This window comes from Pleurodeles waltl, chromosome 10, assembly GCF_031143425.1.
Source record: "Pleurodeles waltl isolate 20211129_DDA chromosome 10, aPleWal1.hap1.20221129, whole genome shotgun sequence".
In the NCBI taxonomy this organism is placed as follows: Eukaryota; Metazoa; Chordata; class Amphibia; order Caudata; family Salamandridae; genus Pleurodeles; species Pleurodeles waltl.
This window is the reverse complement of record NC_090449.1, coordinates 6,183,069-6,202,528: the sequence shown is the minus strand read 5'-3', so window position 1 is coordinate 6,202,528 and position 19,460 is coordinate 6,183,069. Positions and strand designations below refer to the sequence as shown.

Below are 19,460 nucleotides of genomic sequence, written 5' to 3'. Positions count from 1 at the left end.
AATATCTGTGATCCCTCCTCCTGTCCTTGTAATCTGTTTGTGCCCCCTCCTCTCCACCCCTTTATACTGTGTGTGCCCCTCTCCACCCCTCAATACTGTGTGTGCTCCTCTCCTACCCTCTATACTGTGTGTGCCCCTCTCCACCCCTCAATACTGTGTGTGCCCCTTCTCCACCCCTCTATACTGTGTGTGCCCCTCTCCACCCCTCTATACTGCGTGCGCCCCTCACCACCCCTGTATACTGCGTGTGCCTCCTCTCCACCCCTCTATACTGCATGTGCCCCTCTCCACCCTTTTATACTGCGTGTGCCCCTCTCATCCCTCTATACTGTGTGTGCCCCTCTCCACCCCTCAATACTGCATGTGCCCCTCTCCACCCCTTTATACTGCGTGTGCCCCCTCTCCACCCATCTATACAGCGTGCGGCCCTCTCCACCCCTCTATACTGCGTGCGCCCCTCTCCACCCCTCTATACTGCGTGCGCCCCTCTCCACCCCTCTATACTGCGTGTGCCTCCTCTCCACCCCTCTATACTGCATGTGCCCCTCTCCACCCCTCTATACTGCGGGTGCCCCTCTCCATCCCTCTATACTGTGTGCGCCCCTCTCCACCCCTCAATACTGGGTGCGCCCCTATCCACCCCTCTATACTGTGTGTGCCCCCCTCCACCCATCTATACTGTGTGTGCCCCTCTCCACCCCTCAATACTGTGTGCCCCCCTCTCCACCCCTCTATACTGTGTGTGCCCCCCTCCACCCATCTATACTGTGTGTGCCCCCCTCCACCCATCTATACTGTGTGTGCTCCTCTCCACCCCTCAATACTGTGTGTGCCCCTCTCCACCCCTCAATACTGTGTGTGCCCGTTCTCCACCCCTCTATACTGTGTGTGCCCCTCTCCACCCCTCTATACTGCGTGCGCCCCTCACCACCCCTCTATACTGCGTGTGCCTCCTCTCCACCCCTCTATACTGCATGTGCCCCTCTCCACCCCTTTATACTGCGTGTGCCCCTCTCATCCCTCTATACTGTGTGTGCCCCTCTCCACCCCTCAATACTGCATGTGCCCCTCTCCACCCCTTTATACTGCGTGTGCCCCCTCTCCACCCATCTATACTGCGTGCGCCCCTCTCCACCCCTCTATACTGCGTGCGCCCCTCTCCACCCCTCTATACTGCGTGCGCCCCTCTCCACCCCTCTACACTGCGTGTGCCTCCTCTCCACCCCTCTATACTGCATGTGCCCCTCTCCACCCCTCTATACTGCATGTGCCCCTCTCCACCCCTTTATACTGCGTGTGCGCCTCTCCATCCCTCTATACTGTGTGCGCCCCTCTCCACCCCTCAATACTGTGTGCGCCCCTATCCACCCCTCTATACTGTGTGTGCCCCCCTCCACCCATCTATACTGTGTGTGCCCCTCTCCACCCCTCAATACTGTGTGCGCCCCTCTCCACCCCTCTATACTGTGTGTGCCCCCCTCCACCCATCTATACTGTGTGTGCTCCTCTCCTACCCTCTATACTGTGTGTTCCCCTCTCCACCCCTCAATACTGTGTGCGCCCCTCTCCACCCCTCTATACTGTGTGTGCTCCTCTCCTACCCTCTATACTGCGTGCGCCCCTCTCCACCCCTCTATACTGCGTGTGCCCCTCTCCACCCCTCTATACTGCGTGTGCCCCTCTCCACCCCTCTATACTGTGTGCACCCCTCTCCACCCCTCTATACTGTGTGCACCCCTCTCCACCCCTCTATACTGTGTGTGCTCCTCTCCTACCCTCTATACTGTGTGCGCCCCTCCCCCTCTTCATCCTTCTATACCATATATGTCCCTATCTCAGTCCCTTTAGCTCTCACTCTTTCTCCCGCTCCCTTTCACTCTCTCTCTCTCCCTCTCTGTGTCTCTTTCTCCCGCTGTCTCCCTCTCTTTCTCTCTCTCTCTCGTTCTCTGTGTCTCCCTCTCTCTCTCTCTCTCTCTCTCTCTCTGTGTCTCTCTCTCCCTGTCTCTCTCCCGCTCTCTCTCTCTCTTCCTCTCTCTCTCTCTCTCTTTCTCGTTCTCTGTGTCTCACTCTCTCTCTCCCTCTCTGTGTCTCTCTTTCTCGATCTCTCTCACTGTCTCTCTCTTCTTTCACTCTCTCTCCCTCTCGCTCTCTGTCACTCTCCTCTCTCTTTCCGTCTCTCACTCTCTCTCTCTCTCTCTCTGTCTCTGTCTCACTCTCTCTCGCTCACTCTCCTCTCTCTCACTCTCTCTCTCTCTCTCCCGCTCTGTGTCTCTCTCTCCCGCTCTCTCCTTCTCTGTCTCTCTCTCTCTCCGTCTCTCTCTCCCGCTCTCTCTCTCGTTCTCTGTGTCTCACTCTCTCGCTCCCTCTCTGTGTCTCTCTCTCGCTCTCTCTCCCTGTCTCTCTCTGTCTCTCTCTGTTGCTCTCTCTCACTGTCTCTCTCCTCTCTCTCTCTCTCCCTTTTGCTCTCTGTCTCTCACTCTCCTCTCTCTCTGTCTCTCTCTCTCTCTCACTCTCTCTCTGTCTCTCTCTCTCTGTCTTTGTCTCCCTCTCTCTCCCTCTCCGTCTCTCTCTCTCTCCCTCTCTGTCTCTCACTCTCCTCTCTCTCTCCATCTCTCACTCTCTCTCTCACTCTCCTCTCTCTCTCCATCTCTCTCTCTCTCTCACTCTCCTCTCTGACTCTCTCTCTGTCTCTCTCTTCCTCCCTCTCACTCTCTCTCTATATCTCTCTCTCTCCAGTTTCAGTGCTCAGGCCCCTCCTTTGCTGCAGGTGGTGAGGACCCCCCAAGGACTGCCAGCCCCAGACCGTGGGACCACTACATGTGGTAAGACGGGGTGTACTCGGGGCTTCAAGGGGCAGGAAGGCACCCAGGCCTTGCACGAGGGTCACACTGGGTTTTGAATATCTCACCCTTCTTCCAGGTGGAGTGAGTAAATGATCTGGGAGATCTGTAAACTGGGCTGAAGGGGCTGAGAAGGGGATTGAGGGAGACTCTAAGAGTGGAAACTGGTGTGAAGCAGCTCCCCAGCCTCTCAGAGCCCTCAAACCTAGAGCCATGGCTTAAAAACAACACATCTGTGGAAAGGGGTGGGTGCTACTGCGGGTGTGGCAGGTGAGGGCATGCGACTGTGGGGCCTGAGACTGCGGGGCATGAGACTGTCAGTTTCACGCCAGAGCAGGGCTGGGGGGTCCCTGAACCGGTGTAGACTGGCTTATGCAGAGATGGGCACCATCTGTGCCCTTCAAAGCATTTCCAGAGGCTGGGGGAGGCTACACCTCCCATGCCTGTAACTCCTATTTCCAAAGGGAGAGGGTGTAACACCCTGCTCTCAGAGGAAATGCTTTGTTCTGCCTTCCTGTGCCGGGGCTGCCTGGACCCCAGGAGGGCAGAACCCTGTCTGTAAGGTGGCAGCAGCAGCAGCTGCAGTGCAAGCCTCAGAGAGCTGGTTTGACAGTACTGGGGGTCCATGGTGGAGCCCTCAGGATGCATGGAATTGGCACCCCAATACCAGATTTGGAATGAGGGGACAATTCCATGATCTTAGACATGTTACATGGCCATATTCGGAGTTACCATTGTGAAGCTACATTTAGGTATTGACCTATATGTAGTGCACGCGTGTAATGGTGCCCCCACACTCCGGGGAAATGGCCCTGAACTATGTGGGGGCACCTTTGCTAGTGCAAGGGTGCCTTCACACTTAGTAACTTTGCACCTAATCTTCAGTAAATGAAGGTTAGACATATAGGTGACTTATAAGTTACATAAGTGCAGTGAAAATGGCTGTGAAATAATGTGGGCGTTATTTCACTCAGGCTGCAGTGGCAGGCCTGTGTAAGAATTGTCAGAGCTCCCTATGGGTGGCAAAAGAAATGCTGCAGCCCATGGGGATCTCCTGGAACCCCAATGCCCTGGGTACCTCAGTACCATATACTAGGGAATTATAAGGGGGGTCCAGTGTGCCAATTGAAATTGGTAAATGAAGTCACTAGCCTACATTGACAAATTTAAAAGCAGAGAGAGCATAAGCTCTGAGGTTCTGGTTAGCAGAGCCTCAGTGACACAGTCAAGCACTACTGACAACACATACATTAGGCCACAAACTATGAGCACTGGAGTCCTGCCTAGCAGGATCCCAGTGACACAGTAAAAACACACTGACACAAACTCACAAACAGGCCAAAAGTGGGGGTAACTATGCTAGAAAGAGGCTGCGTTCTCACAGCGGGGCAATAGACTGCAAAGGCATTAGACTGCAGGGTCTGAGACTGTCGAACATAAGACTGCGGGGCCTGAGACTGCGGGCATCAGACTGTGGGGCCTGAGACTGAGGGGCATGAGAATGCGTGGCATGAGACTGTGGGGCCTGAGACTGAGGGGCCTGAGACTGTGGAGCCTGAGACTATCGAACATAAGACTGCGGGGCCTTAGACTGCGGTGCCTGAGACCGTAGGGCATGAGACTGTGGGGCATGAAACTGCGGGGCATGAGACTGCGAGGCATGAGAATGCGGGGCATGAGAATGCGGGGCATGAGACTGCGAGGCATGAGAATGCGGGGCATGAGAATGCGGGGCATGAGACTACGAGGCATGAGAATGCGGGGCATGAGACTGCGGGGCATGAGACTGAGGGGCCTGAGACTGAGGGGCATGAGACTGAGGGGCCTGAGAATGCGGGGCATGAAACCTCCTTTTAAAGATCCATGTGGCACCTCCTTGCTGTGGCACTGGGATTACAGATCTGAGGGGTGAGAACGTGGCACCATCTGGCTCTGAGAAAGGCTGGTCATGGAGAGAGATCAGGGGTGCAGTGAGCAGGTTCGTCCACCAGGCGGAACCTGGACACCGTCACATGCTCAGGTGTTCATAGGTGCAAACACGTGCAAACCCTCTTGCACACACATATACACACATAGAAACACACACATACGCATTTGCAAACACTCATGCACACACACACTTACAAACACTCATGACACACACACACTTGCAAACACACATACACAAAGACACACACATACGCATTTGCAAACGCTCATGCACACACAGAAACACACACATACATATTTGCAAACACTCATGCACACACACAGAGAAACACACACACACAGAAACACACACACACTGTAGGAAGTTGGCTCTGTATGTGCTATTTCAAAGTAAGGAATAGCATGCACAGAGTCCAAGGGTTCCCCTTAGAGGTAAAATAGTGGTAAAAATAGATAATACTAATGCTCTATTTTGTGGTAGTGTGGTCGAGCAGTAGGCTTATCCAAGGAGTAGTGTTAAGCATTTGTTGTACATACACATAGACAATAAATGAGGTACACACACTCAGAGACAAATCCAGCCAATAGGTTTTTGTATAGAAAAATATATTTTCTTAGTTTATTTTAAGAACCACAGGTTCAAATTCTACATGTAATATCTCATTCGAAAGGTATTGCAGGTAAGTACTTTAGGAACTTCAAATCATCAAAATTGCATGTATACTTTTCAAGTTATTCACAAATAGCTACTTTAAAAGTGGACACAGTGCAATTTTCACAGTTCCTGGGGGAGGTAAGTAGTTGTTAGGTTAACCAGGTAAGTAAGACACTTACAGGGCTTAGTTCTTGGTCCAAGGTAGCCCACCGTTGGGGGTTCAGAGCAACCCCAAAGTCACCACACCAGCAGCTCAGGGCCGGTCAGGTGCAGAGTTCAAAGTGGTGCCCAAAACGCATAGGCTAGAATGGAGAGAAGGGGGTGCCCCGGTTCCGGTCTGCTTGCAGGTAAGTACCCGCGTCTTCGGAGGGCAGACCAGGGGGGTTTTGTAGGGCACCGGGGGGACACAAGCCCACACAGAAATTTCACCCTCAGCGGCGCGGGGGCGGCCGGGTGCAGTGTAGAAACAAGCGTCGGGTTCGCAATGTTAGTCTATGAGAGATCTCGGGATCTCTTCAGCGCTGCAGGCAGGCAAGGGGGGGATTCCTCGGGGAAACCTCCACTTGGACAAGGGAGAGGGACTCCTGGGGGTCACTTCTCCAGTGAAAGTCCGGTCCTTCAGGTCCTGGGGGCTGCGGGTGCAGGGTCTCTCCCAGGCGTCGGGACTTTAGGTTCAAAGAGTCGCGGTCAGGGGAAGCCTCGGGATTCCCTCTGCAGGCGGCGCTGTGGGGGCTCAGGGGGGACAGGTTTTGGTACTCACAGTATCAGAGTAGTCCTGGGGTCCCTCCTGAGGTGTCGGATCGCCACCAGCCGAGTCGGGGTCGCCGGGTGCAGTGTTGCAAGTCTCACGCTTCTTGCGGGGAGCTTGCAGGGTTCTTTAAAGCTGCTGGAAACAAAGTTGCAGCTTTTCTTGGAGCAGGTCCGCTGTCCTCGGGAGTTTCTTGTCTTTTCGAAGCAGGGGCAGTCCTCAGAGGATGTCGAGGTCGCTGGTCCCTTTGGAAGGCGTCGCTGGAGCAGGATCTTTGGAAGGCAGGAGACAGGCCGGTGAGTTTCTGGAGCCAAGGCAGTTGTCGTCTTCTGGTCTTCCGCTGCAGGGGTTTTCAGCTGGGCAGTCCTTCTTCTTGTAGTTGCAGGAATCTAATTTTCTAGGGTTCAGGGTAGCCCTTAAATACTAAATTTAAGGGCGTGTTTAGGTCTGGGGGGTTAGTAGCCAATGGCTACTAGCCCTGAGGGTGGGTACACCCTCTTTGTGCCTCCTCCCAAGGGGAGGGGGTCACAATCCCAACCCTATTGGGGGAATCCTCCATCTGCAAGATGGAGGATTTCTAAAAGTTAGAGTCACTTCAGCTCAGGACACCTTAGGGGCTGTCCTGACTGGCCAGTGACTCCTCCTTGTTTTTCTCATTATTTTCTCCGGCCTTGCCGCCAAAAGTGGGGCCTGGCCGGAGGGGGCGGGCAACTCCACTAGCTGGAGTGTCCTGCTGGGTTGGCACAAAGGAGGTGAGCCTTTGAGGCTCACCGCCAGGTGTGACAATTCCTGCCTGGGAGAGGTGTTAGCATCTCCACCCAGTGCAGGCTTTGTTACTGGCCTCAGAGTGACAAAGGCACTCTCCCCATGGGGCCAGCAACATGTCTCTGGTGTGGCAGGCTGCTAAAACTAGTCAGCCTACACAGATAGTCGGTTAAGTTTCAGGGGGCACCTCTAAGGTGCCCTCTGGGGTGTATTTTACAATAAAATGTACACTGGCATCAGTGTGCATTTATTGTGCTGAGAAGTTTGATACCAAACTTCCCAGTTTTCAGTGTAGCCATTATGGTGTTGTGGAGTTCGTGTAAAACAGACTCCCAGACCATATACTCTTATGGCTACCCTGCACTTACAATGTCTAAGGTTTTGTTTAGACACTGTAGGGGTACCATGCTCATGCACTGGTACCCTCACCTATGGTATAGTGCACCCTGCCTTAGGGCTGTAAGGCCTGCTAGAGGGGTGTCTTACCTATACTGCATAGGCAGTGAGAGGCTGGCATGGCACCCTGAGGGGAGTGCCATGTCGACTTACTCGTTTTGTCCTCACTAGCACACACAAGCTGGCAAGCAGTGTGTCTGTGCTGAGTGAGAGGTCTCCGGGTGGCATAAGACATGCTGCAGCCCTTAGAGACCTTCCTTGGCATCAGGGCCCTTGGTACTAGAAGTACCAGTTACAAGGGACTTATCTGAATGCCAGGGTGTGCCAATTGTGGATACAATGGTACATTTTAGGTGAAGGAACACTGGTGCTGGGGCCTGGTTAGCAGGGTCCCAGCACACTTCTCAGTCAAGTCAGCATCAGTATCAGGCAAAAAGTGGGGGGGTAACTGCAACAGGGAGCCATTTCTTTACACAAGCCCCCCCCAGCCCACAGGCCAGGAGACTCAGCCCAAGCTGGGAGAGTCTTCCTAGTCTGTCAGGCGAGGAAGAGTAGGAGAAATAGGCTGGTTAGTTGCAGGGCCTACTCTGCCTTACATCCTTCTGTTCAGGTCATTCCCTTTGGGGAACTGACCCACTTCCACAGTGATAGGACCTAGTCTGAATTGCCTCTTGTCTGCCTCTTCAATGTCTCCACCCATTCTTTTTATTTTGGGTTTAGAGGTATCCACCTCTGCTAATCTTATCTTAGCCAGGGTCATCCCTAGCTTACCCAAAGAGGTTACCCAGAGCTGGAGTAACCCCACCATGACCAACAGGGTCAGGGGGCCTAACTTGCTATTTGGCATGGGGTCTGACCACCATGCCAAGGATAGTGCAGCCATAAAGGCTAACACCCAGCAGAGGCCACTGACAGCTGTCAGTGCCCAGAACCACACCTTTAGCTCTTCACCTACAAGGGAAGGGGCTAAGTTACAGGCTTCTTTGGGTTCAGGGTGCCTGTCTGCTGTATTAGAGTGGGGGGTTACCACATTTTGTAGTAAACACCCTTCTTCCACTCTTTCTTCTGTTAGCTGAGGAGCCACCCACTCAGGTTTAACAGTTGCCTGACTAGCCAGGACTTCTTGTGGGTCAGGTTGGATTTTATCAGGGCCATTTTTGGAGTTCTCCCCTACTGGAGCAGAATCTCCCTGGCTTGCTGTAACCTTGGCTAAAGGTTGTCCACCCTTCCTACTCTGTTTTCTTTTCTTCTTCTTCTGGGGCCTGCTTGCATTTACTGCAGAGGCAGGACTTCCAGAATCCTTGGGAGAGGACTGGCACTGGACCAGTTCCTCTCTTGGGCTCTGACTAACCTCTGGGTAGTCATTTCCAAGGAGACAATCAAGGGGGAGGTCTGTACTGACTACTACCCTTCTCCAGCTAAGAGTGCCACCCACTTCTATGGGTACTAAAGCCACAGGCCTCTTAGTGACCCTGTCTAGGCTAACTCTTACCCTGGCAGTCTCACCTGGGATGTACTGGTTTGAGAGCACCAGCCTGTCATGCACAATAGTGTGACTGGCACAAGTGTCTCTCAGGGCAGTGGTTGGGATTCCATTCACCAGTAGGTGGTGGAAGTGTCTGCTTCCCTCTGGAATCTCCAACTCACCTGTTGGGCCCTGTTTCCAGTTGAAGGCTAGGAAGACCTCCTCACCTGAGGAGTCATCTCCCATGGCTACACTGGTTACCCCAGGAATTTTGTTCTGGGGTTTGTTTTTGGGACAAGAAGTGTCCTTGGTGTGGTGCCCAGACTGTTTACAGTTGTGGCACCAGGCCTTAGTGGCATCCCAGTTCTTACCCTGGTACCCACCTTTGTTTTGGGTTGTGTCTTGGGGCCCACCCACCTGTTCTGGTTTTTGGGGGCCTACAGAGGACTCTTTTTCTTTGTTTCTAGTGTCACCCACTTTTTCCTGGGGAGTTTTTGTAACCCCTTTCTTTTGGTCACCCCCAGTGGAAGTTTTGGTTACTCTAGTCTTGACCCAGTGGTCTGCCTTCTTTCCCAATTCTTGGGGAGAAATTGGACCTAGGTCTACCAGATACTGATGCAACTTTTCATTGAAGCAGTTACTTAAAATGTGTTCTTTCATAAACAAATTATAAAGCCCAACATAGTCACACACTTCATTTCCAGTTAACCAACCATCCAGTGTTTTTACTGAGTAGTCTACAAAATCAACCCAGGTCTGGCTCGAGGATTTTTGAGCCCCCCTGAATCTAATTCTATACTCCTCAGTGGAGAATCCAAAGCCCTCAATCAGGGTACCCTTCATGAGGTCATAAGATTCTGCATCTTTTCCAGAGAGTGTGAGGAGTCTATCCCTACACTTTCCAGTGAACATTTCCCAAAGGAGAGCACCCCAGTGAGATCTGTTCACTTTTCTGGTTACACAAGCCCTCTCAAAAGCTGTGAACCATTTGGTGATGTCATCACCATCTTCATATTTTGTTACAATCCCTTTGGGGATTTTTAGGATGTCAGGAGAATCTCTGACCCTATTTAAGTTGCTGCCACCATTGATGGGACCTAGGCCCATCTCTTTTCTTTCCCTTTCTATGGCTAGGAGCTGCTTTTCCAAAGCCAATCTTTTGACCATCCTGGCTAACAGGGGGTCATCTTCACTGAGAGCATCCTCAGTGATTTCAGAAATGCTGGACCCTCCTGTGAGGGAAGCAACATTTCTGACTATCATTTTTGGAGACAGGGCTTGAGAGGCCCTGGTCTCCCTATTTAGGACTGGAAGGGGGGAATTGCCCTCCAAGTCACTAATTTCTTCCTCTGTGAAGTCATCCTCAGAGGGGTTGGCTTTTTCAAACTCTGCCAACAGCTCCTGGAGCTGAATTTTGGTAGGTCTGGAGCCAATGGTTATTTTCTTTATATTACAGAGAGACCTTAGCTCCCTCATCTTAAGATGGAGGTAAGGTGTGGTGTCGAGTTCCACCACCTACATCTCTGTATCAGACATTATTTTGCTAAAAGTTGGAAGACTTTTTAAAGAATCTAAAACTGTTTCTAGAATCTAATTTCAAACCTTTAACAAACTTTTAAACTCTAAAAGACAATGCTAAACAGGGACTTAACACACAAGGCCCTAGCAGGACTTTTAAGAATTTAGAAAAATTTCAAATTTGCAAAAATGAATTTCTAATGACAATTTTGGAATTTGTCGTGTGATCAGGTATTGGCTGAGTAGTCCAGCAAATGCAAAGTCTTGTACCCCACCGCTGATCCACCAATGTAGGAAGTTGGCTCTGTATGTGCTATTTCAAAGTAAGGAATAGCATGCACAGAGTCCAAGGGTTCCCCTTAGAGGTAAAATAGTGGTAAAAATAGATAATACTAATGCTCTATTTTGTGGTAGTGTGGTCGAGCAGTAGGCTTATCCAAGGAGTAGTGTTAAGCATTTGTTGTACATACACATAGACAATAAATGAGGTACACACACTCAGAGACAAATCCAGCCAATAGGTTTTTGTATAGAAAAATATCTTTTCTTAGTTTATTTTAAGAACCACAGGTTCAAATTCTACATGTAATATCTCATTCGAAAGGTATTGCAGGTAAGTACTTTAGGAACTTCAAATCATCAAAATTGCATGTATACTTTTCAAGTTATTCACAAATAGCTACTTTAAAAGTGGACACTTAGTGCAATTTTCACAGTTCCTGGGGGAGGTAAGTAGTTGTTAGGTTAACCAGGTAAGTAAGACACTTACAGGGCTTAGTTCTTGGTCCAAGGTAGCCCACCGTTGGGGGTTCAGAGCAACCCCAAAGTCACCACACCAGCAGCTCAGGGCCGGTCAGGTGCAGAGTTCAAAGTGGTGCCCAAAACGCATAGGCTAGAATGGAGAGAAGGGGGTGCCCCGGTTCCGGTCTGCTTGCAGGTAAGTACCCGCGTCTTCGGAGGGCAGACCAGGGGGGTTTTGTAGGGCACCGGGGGGGACACAAGCCCACACAGAAATTTCACCCTCAGCGGCGCGGGGGCGGCCGGGTGCAGTGTAGAAACAAGCGTTGGGTTCGCAATGTTAGTCTATGAGAGATCTCGGGATCTCTTCAGCGCTGCAGGCAGGCAAGGGGGGGATTCCTCGGGGAAACCTCCACTTGGACAAGGGAGAGGGACTCCTGGGGGTCACTTCTCCAGTGAAAGTCCGGTCCTTCAGGTCCTGGGGGCTGCGGGTGCAGGGTCTCTCCCAGGCGTCGGGACTTTAGGTTCAAAGAGTCGCGGTCAGGGGAAGCCTCGGGATTCCCTCTGCAGGCGGCGCTGTGGGGGCTCAGGGGGGACAGGTTTTGGTACTCACAGTATCAGAGTAGTCCTGGGGTCCCTCCTGAGGTGTCGGATCTCCACCAGCCGAGTCGGGGTCGCCGGGTGCAGTGTTGCAAGTCTCACGCTTCTTGCGGGGAGCTTGCAGGGTTCTTTAAAGCTGCTGGAAACAAAGTTGCAGCTTTTCTTGGAGCAGGTCCGCTGTCCTCGGGAGTTTCTTGTCTTTTCGAAGCAGGGGCAGTCCTCAGAGGATGTCGAGGTCGCTGGTCCCTTTGGAAGGCGTCGCTGGAGCAGGATCTTTGGAAGGCAGGAGACAGGCCGGTGAGTTTCTGGAGCCAAGGCAGTTGTCGTCTTCTGGTCTTCCTCTGCAGGGGTTTTCAGGTAGGCAGTCCTTCTTCTTGTAGTTGCAGGAATCTAATTTTCTAGGGTTCAGGGTAGCCCTTAAATACTAAATTTAAGGGCGTGTTTAGGTCTGGGGGGTTAGTAGCCAATGGCTACTAGCCCTGAGGGTGGGTACACCCTCTTTGTGCCTCCTCCCAAGGGGAGGGGGTCACAATCCTAACCCTATTGGGGGAATCCTCCATCTGCAAGATGGAGGATTTCTAAAAGTTAGAGTCACTTCAGCTCAGGACACCTTAGGGGCTGTCCTGACTGGCCAGTGACTCCTCCTTGTTATTCTCATTATTTTCTCCGGCCTTGCCGCCAAAAGTGGGGCCTGGCCGGAGGGGGCGGGCAACTCCACTAGCTGGAGTGTCCTGCTGGGTTGGCACAAAGGAGGTGAGCCTTTGAGGCTCACCGCCAGGTGTGACAATTCCTGCCTGGGGGAGGTGTTAGCATCTCCACCCAGTGCAGGCTTTGTTACTGGCCTCAGAGTGACAAAGGCACTCTCCCCATGGGGCCAGCAACATGTCTCGGTTTGTGGCAGGCTGCTAAAACTAGTCAGCCTACACAGATAGTCGGTTAAGTTTCAGGGGGCACCTCTAAGGTGCCCTCTGTGGTGTATTTTACAATAAAATGTACACTGGCATCAGTGTGCATTTATTGTGCTGAGAAGTTTGATACCAAACTTCCCAGTTTTCAGTGTAGCCATTATGGTGCTGTGGAGTTCGTGTTTGACAGACTCCCAGACCATATACTCTTATGGCTACCCTGCACTTACAATGTCTAAGGTTTTGTTTAGACACTGTAGGGGTACCATGCTCATGCACTGGTACCCTCACCTATGGTATAGTGCACCCTGCCTTAGGGCTGTAAGGCCTGCTAGAGGGGTGTCTTACCTATACTGCATAGGCAGTGAGAGGCTGGCATGGCACCCTGAGGGGAGTGCCATGTCGACTTACTCGTTTTGTCCTCACTAGCACACACAAGCTGGCAAGCAGTGTGTCTGTGCTGAGTGAGAGGTCTCCAGGGTGGCATAATACATGCTGCAGCCCTTAGAGACCTTCCTTGGCATCAGGGCCCTTGGTACTAGAAGTACCAGTTACAAGGGACTTATCTGAATGCCAGGGTGTGCCAATTGTGGATACAATGGTACATTTTAGGTGAATGAACACTGGTGCTGGGGCCTGGTTAGCAGGGTCCCAGCACACTTCTCAGTCAAGTCAGCATCAGTATCAGGCAAAAAGTGGGGGGGTAACTGCAACAGGGAGCCATTTCTTTACACACACGTATTTGCAAACACTCATGACACACACACACTTGCAAACACACATACACAGAAACACACACATACGCATTTGCAAACGGTCATGCACACACACACACAGAAACACACATATTTGCAAACACTCATGCACACACACACAGAAACACACATGCACATATTTGCAAACACTCATGACACACACAGACACTTGCAAACACTCAACAACACACACGCAAACTTCACGCTCGCACTAATTTGATGTATATAGGCCCCGTTTCTACAAACAAAATCTTGTATGTTCCTGAAAATTAGCTTTTGCCACCAAAATTCCAGCTTTTCGTATTTAGTGAATGCACAGATGTGAGTCTCACCTCCCTCTCTCCTTCACACCACCCCGGGTCTAACTGCACTTACAGGTGCGAGTCTCACCCCTCTCTCTCTCCTTCACGCTGCCCCAGGTCTAACTGCACTTACAGATGCGAGTCTCGCCCCTCTCTCTCTCTCCTTCACGCTGCCCCAAGTCTAACTGCACTTACAGATGCGAGTCTCACCCCTCTCTCTCTCCTTCACACTGCCCCAGGTCTAACTGCACTTACAGATGCGAGTCTCGACCCTCTCTCTCTCCTTCACACCGCCCCAGGTCTAACTGCACTTACAGATGCGAGTCTCACCCCCCTCTCTCTCTCTCTCCTTCACACCGCCCCAGGTCTAACTGCACTTACAGATGCGAGTCTCGACCCTCTCTCTCTCTGCTTCACACCGCCCCAGGTCTAACTGCACTTACAGATGCGAGTCTCGCCTCTCTCTCTCTCTCCTTCACGCTGCCCCAAGTCTAACTGCACTTACAGATGCGAGTCTCACCCCTCTCTCTCTCCTTCACACTGCCCCAGGTCTAACTGCACTTACAGGTGCGAGTCTCGCCCCTCTCTCTCTCCTTCACACTGCCCCAGGTCTAACTGCACTTACAGATGCGAGTCTCGCCCCTCTCTCTCTCTCCTTCACACCACCCCGGGTCCAACTGCACTTACAGATGCGAGTCTCGACCCTCTCTCTCTCTGCTTCACACCGCCCCAGGTCTAACTGCACTTACAGGTGCAAGTCTCGCCTCTCTCTCTCTCTCCTTCACACCACCCCGGGTCTAACTGCACTTACAGATGCGAGTCTCACCCCTCTCTCTCTCCTTCACACTGCCCCAGGTCTAACTGCACTTACAGATGCGAGTCTCACCCCTCTCTCTCTCCTTCACACTACCCCGGGTCTAACTGCACTTACAGATGCGAGTCTCACCCCTCTCTCTCTCCTTCACACCACCCCGGGTCCAACTGCACTTACAGATGCGAGACTCGCCCCTCCCTCTCTCCTTCACACTGCCCCAGGTCTAACTGCACTTACAGATGCGAGTCTCGCCCCTCTCTCTCCTTCACACCGCCCCAGGTCTAACTGCACTTACAGATGCGAGTCTCGCCCCTCACTCTCTCTCCTTCACACCGCCCCAGGTCTAACTGCACTTACAGGTGCGAGTCTCACCCCTCTCTCTCTCCTTCACACCACCCCAGGTCTAACTGCACTTACAGGTGCAAGTCTCGCCCCTCCCTCTCTCCTTCACACCGCCCCAGGTCTAACTGCACTTACAGATGCAAGTCTCACCCCCCTCTCTCTCTCTCTCTCTCTCCTTCACACCGCCCCAGGTCTAACTGCACTTACAGATGCAAGTCCCGCCCCTCACTCTCTCTCCTTCACACCACCCCAGGTCTAACTGCACTTACAGATGCGAGTCTCGCCCCTCCCTCTCTCCTTCACACCGCCCCAGGTCTAACTGCACTTACAGATGCAAGTCCCGCCCCTCACTCTCTCTCCTTCACACCACCCCAGGTCTAACTGCACTTACAGATGCGAGTCTCGCCCCTCCCTCTCTCCTTCACACCGCCCCAGGTCTAACTGCACTTACAGATGCGAGTCTCGCCCCTCTCTCTCTCTCCTTCACACCGCCCCAGGTCTAACTGCACTTACAGATGCGAGTCTCGCCCCTCCCTCTCTCCTTCACACTGCCCCAAGTCTAACTGCACTTACAGATGCGAGTCTCGCCCCTCCCTCTCTACTTCACACCGCCCCAGGTCTAACTGCACTTACAGATGCGAGTCTCGACCCTCTCTCTCTCTGCTTCACACCGCCCCAGGTCTAACTGCACTTACAGATGCGAGTCTCGCCCCTCCCTCTCTCCTTCACACCGCCCCAGGTCTAACTGCACTTACAGATGCGAGTCTCACCCCTCTCTCTCTCCTTCACACTGCCCCAGGTCTAACTGCACTTACAGGTGCAAGTCTCGCCCCTCCCTCTCTCCTTCACACTGCCCCAGGTCTAACTGCACTTACAGATGCGAGTCTCGACCCTCTCTCTCTCTCCTTCACACCGCCCCAGGTCTAACTGCACTTACAGATGCGAGTCTCACCCCCCTCCCTCTCTCTCTCCTTCACACCGCCCCAGGTCTAACTGCACTTACAGGTGCGAGTCTCGCCCCTCTCTCTCTCTCCTTCACACCGCCCCAGGTCTAACTGCACTTACAGATGCGAGTCTCGCCCCTCCCTCTCTCCTTCACACCGCCCCAGGTCTAACTGCACTTACAGATGCGAGTCTCACCTCTCTCTCCTTCACACTGCCCCAGGTCTAACTGCACTTACAGATGCGAGTCTCACCCCTCTCTCCTTCACACTGCCCCAGGTCTAACTGCACTTACAGATGCGAGTCTCGCCCCTCTCTCTCTCCTTCACACTGCCCCAGGTCTAACTCCACTTACAGATGCGAGTCTCGCCCCTCTCTCTCTCTCTCCTTCACACTGCCCAGGTCTAACTGCACTTACAGATGCGAGTCTCACCTCTCTCTCCTTCACACCGCCCCAGGTCTAACTGCACTTACAGGTGCGAGTCTCACCTCCCTCTCTCTCTCCTTCACACCGCCTCAGGTCTAACTGCACTTACAGGTGCGAGTCTCGCCCCTCTCTCTCTCCTTCACACCGCCCCAGGTCTAACTGCACTTACAGATGCGAGTCTCACCCCTCTCTCTCTCCTTCACACTGCCCCAGGTCTAACTGCACTTACAGGTGCGAGTCTCGCCTCTCTCTCTCTCTCCTTCACACTGCCCCAGGTCTAACTGCACTTACAGATGCGAGTCTCGACCCTCTCTCTCTCTGCTTCACACCGCCCCAGGTCTAACTGCACTTACAGATGCAAGTCTCGCCTCTCTCTCTCTCTCCTTCACACCGCCCCAGGTCTAACTGCACTTACAGATGCGAGTCTCGCCCCTCTCTCTCTCTGCTTCACACCGCCCCAGGTCTAACTGCACTTACAGATGCGAGTCTCGCCCCTCTCTCTCCTTCACACCACCCCGGGTCCAACTGCACTAACAGATGCGAGTCTCGCCCCTCTCTCTCTCTGCTTCACACCGCCCCAGGTCTAACTGCACTTACAGGTGCAAGTCTCGCCTCTCTCTCTCTCTCCTTCACACCGCCCCAGGTCTAACTGCACTTACAGATGCGAGTCTCGCCCCTCCCTCTCTCCTTCACACCGCCCCAGGTCTAACTGCACTTTCAGATGCGAGTCTCGCCTCTCTCTCCTTCACACTGCCCCAGGTCTAACTGCACTTACAGATGCAAGTCTCACCTCTCTCTCCTTCACACTGCCCCAGGTCTAACTGCACTTAAAGATGCGAGTCTCACCTCTCTCTCCTTCACACCGCCCCAGGTCTAACTGCACTTACAGATGCGAGTCTCGCCCCTCCCTCTCTCCTTCACACCGCCCCAAGTCTAACTGCACTTACAGATGCGAGTCTCACCCCTCTCTCTCTCCTTCACACTGCCCCAGGTCTAACTGCACTTACAGATGCGAGTCTCGACCCTCTCTCTCTCCTTCACACCGCCCCAGGTCTAACTGCACTTACAGATGCGAGTCTCACCCCTCTCTCTCTCCTTCACACCGCCCCAGGTCTAACTGCACTTACAGATGCGAGTCTCACCCCTCTCTCTCTCCTTCACACTGCCCCAGGTCTAACTGCACTTACAGATGCGAGTCTCGACCCTCTCTCTCTCTGCTTCACACCGCCCCAGGTCTAACTGCACTTACAGATGCAAGTCTCGCCTCTCTCTCTCTCTCCTTCACACCGCCCCAGGTCTAACTGCACTTACAGATGCGAGTCTCGCCCCTCTCTCTCTCTGCTTCACACCGCCCCAGGTCTAACTGCACTTACAGATGCGAGTCTCGCCCCTCTCTCTCCTTCACACCACCCCGGGTCCAACTGCACTTACAGATGCGAGTCTCGCCCCTCTCTCTCTCTGCTTCACACCGCCCCAGGTCTAACTGCACTTACAGGTGCAAGTCTCGCCTCTCTCTCTCTCTCTCCTTCACACCGCCCCAGGTCTAACTGCACTTACAGATGCGAGTCTCGCCCCTCCCTCTCTCCTTCACACCGCCCCAGGTCTAACTGCACTTTCAGATGCGAGTCTCGCCTCTCTCTCCTTCACACTGCCCCAGGTCTAACTGCACTTACAGATGCGAGTCTCACCTCTCTCTCCTTCACACTGCCCCAGGTCTAACTGCACTTACAGATGCGAGTCTCACCTCTCTCTCCTTTACACCGCCCCAGGTCTAACTGCACTTACAGATGCGAGTCTCGCCCCTCCCTCTCTCCTTCACACCGCCCCAGGTCTAACTGCACTTACAGATGCGAGTCTCGCCCCTCCCTCTCTCCTTCACACCGCCCCAGGTCTAACTGCACTTACAGATACGAGTCTCGCCTCTCTCCCTCTCTCCTTCACACCGCCCCAGGTCTAACTGCACTTACAGGTGCGAGTCTCACCTCCCTCTCTCTCCTTCACACCGCCCCAGGTCTAACTGCACTTACAGATGCGAGTCTCGCCCCTCCCTCTCTCCTTCACACCGCCCCAGGTCTAACTGCACTTACAGATGCGAGTCTCACCTCTCTCTCCTTCACACTGCCCCAGGTCTAACTGCACTTACAGATGCGAGTCTCGCCTCTCTCTCTCCTTCACACCGCCCCAGATCTAACTGCACTTACAGATGCGAGTCTCGCCTCCCTCTCTCTCCTTCACACCGCCCCAGGTCTCACTGCACTTACAGATGCGAGTCTCACCTCTCTCTCCTTCACACTGCCCCAGGTCTAACTGCACTTACAGATGCGAGTCTCACCTCTCTCTCCTTCACACTGCCCCAGGTCTAACTGCACTTACAGATGCGAGTCTCGCCCCTCTCTCTCTCTCTCTCCTTCACGCTGCCCCAAGTCTAACTGCACTTACAGATGCGAGTCTCACCCCTCTCTCTCTCCTTCACACTGCCCCGGGTCCAACTGCACTTACAGATGCGAGTCTCGACCCTCTCTCTCTCTGCTTCACACCGCCCCAGGTCTAACTGCACTTACAGGTGCAAGTCTCGCCTCTCTCTCTCTCTCCTTCACACTGCCCCAGGTCTAACTGCACTTACAGATGCGAGTCTCACCCCTCTCTCTCTCCTTCACACTGCCCCGGGTCCAACTGCACTTACAGATGCGAGTCTCGACCCTCTCTCTCTCTGCTTCACACCGCCCCAGGTCTAACTGCACTTACAGGTGCAAGTCTCGCCTCTCTCTCTCTCTCCTTCACACCGCCCCAGGTCTAACTGCACTTACAGATGCGAGTCTCGCCCCTCTCTCTCTCCTTCACACCGCCCCAGGTCTAACTGCACTTACAGGTGCAAGTCTCACCCCTCTCTCTCTCCTTCACACCGCCCCAGGTCTAACTGCACTTACAGATGCGAGTCTCACCCCTCTCTCTCTCCTTCACACTGCCCCAGGTCTAACTGCACTTACAGATGCGAGTCTCGCCCCTCTCTCTCTCTCCTTCACACCGCCCCAGGTCTAACTGCACTTACAGATGCGAGTCTCGCCCCTCTCTCTCTCCTTCACACCGCCCCAGGTCTAACTGCACTTACAGATGCGAGTCTCACCCCTCTCTCTCTCCTTCACACTGCCCCAGGTCTAACTGCACTTACAGATGCGAGTCTCGCCTCCCTCTCTCTCCTTCACACTGCCCCAGGTCTCACTGCACTTACAGGTGCGAGTCTCACCTCCCTCTCTCTCCTTCACACTGCCCCAGGTCTAACTGCACTTACAGGTGCGAGTCTCACCCCTCTCTCTCTCCT

The 19,460-nt window shown here is 53.2% G+C and overlaps 1 protein-coding gene across 4 annotated transcripts in view; it reads left to right on the top strand.

The window, feature by feature from the left end:
• The window catches only part of LOC138260874 (membrane-associated guanylate kinase, WW and PDZ domain-containing protein 1-like), a 420,255-nt gene that overhangs the window by 74,638 nt on the left and 326,157 nt on the right, over nucleotides 1-19,460 (top strand). For all 4 annotated transcript variants that reach the window (XM_069209316.1, XM_069209315.1, XM_069209317.1 and 1 more), the window contains one exon: nucleotides 2,737-2,822. In XM_069209316.1, coding sequence (XP_069065417.1) covers nucleotides 2,737-2,822 — 86 coding nt within the window. The remainder of the gene's footprint in view (nucleotides 1-2,736; nucleotides 2,823-19,460) is intronic.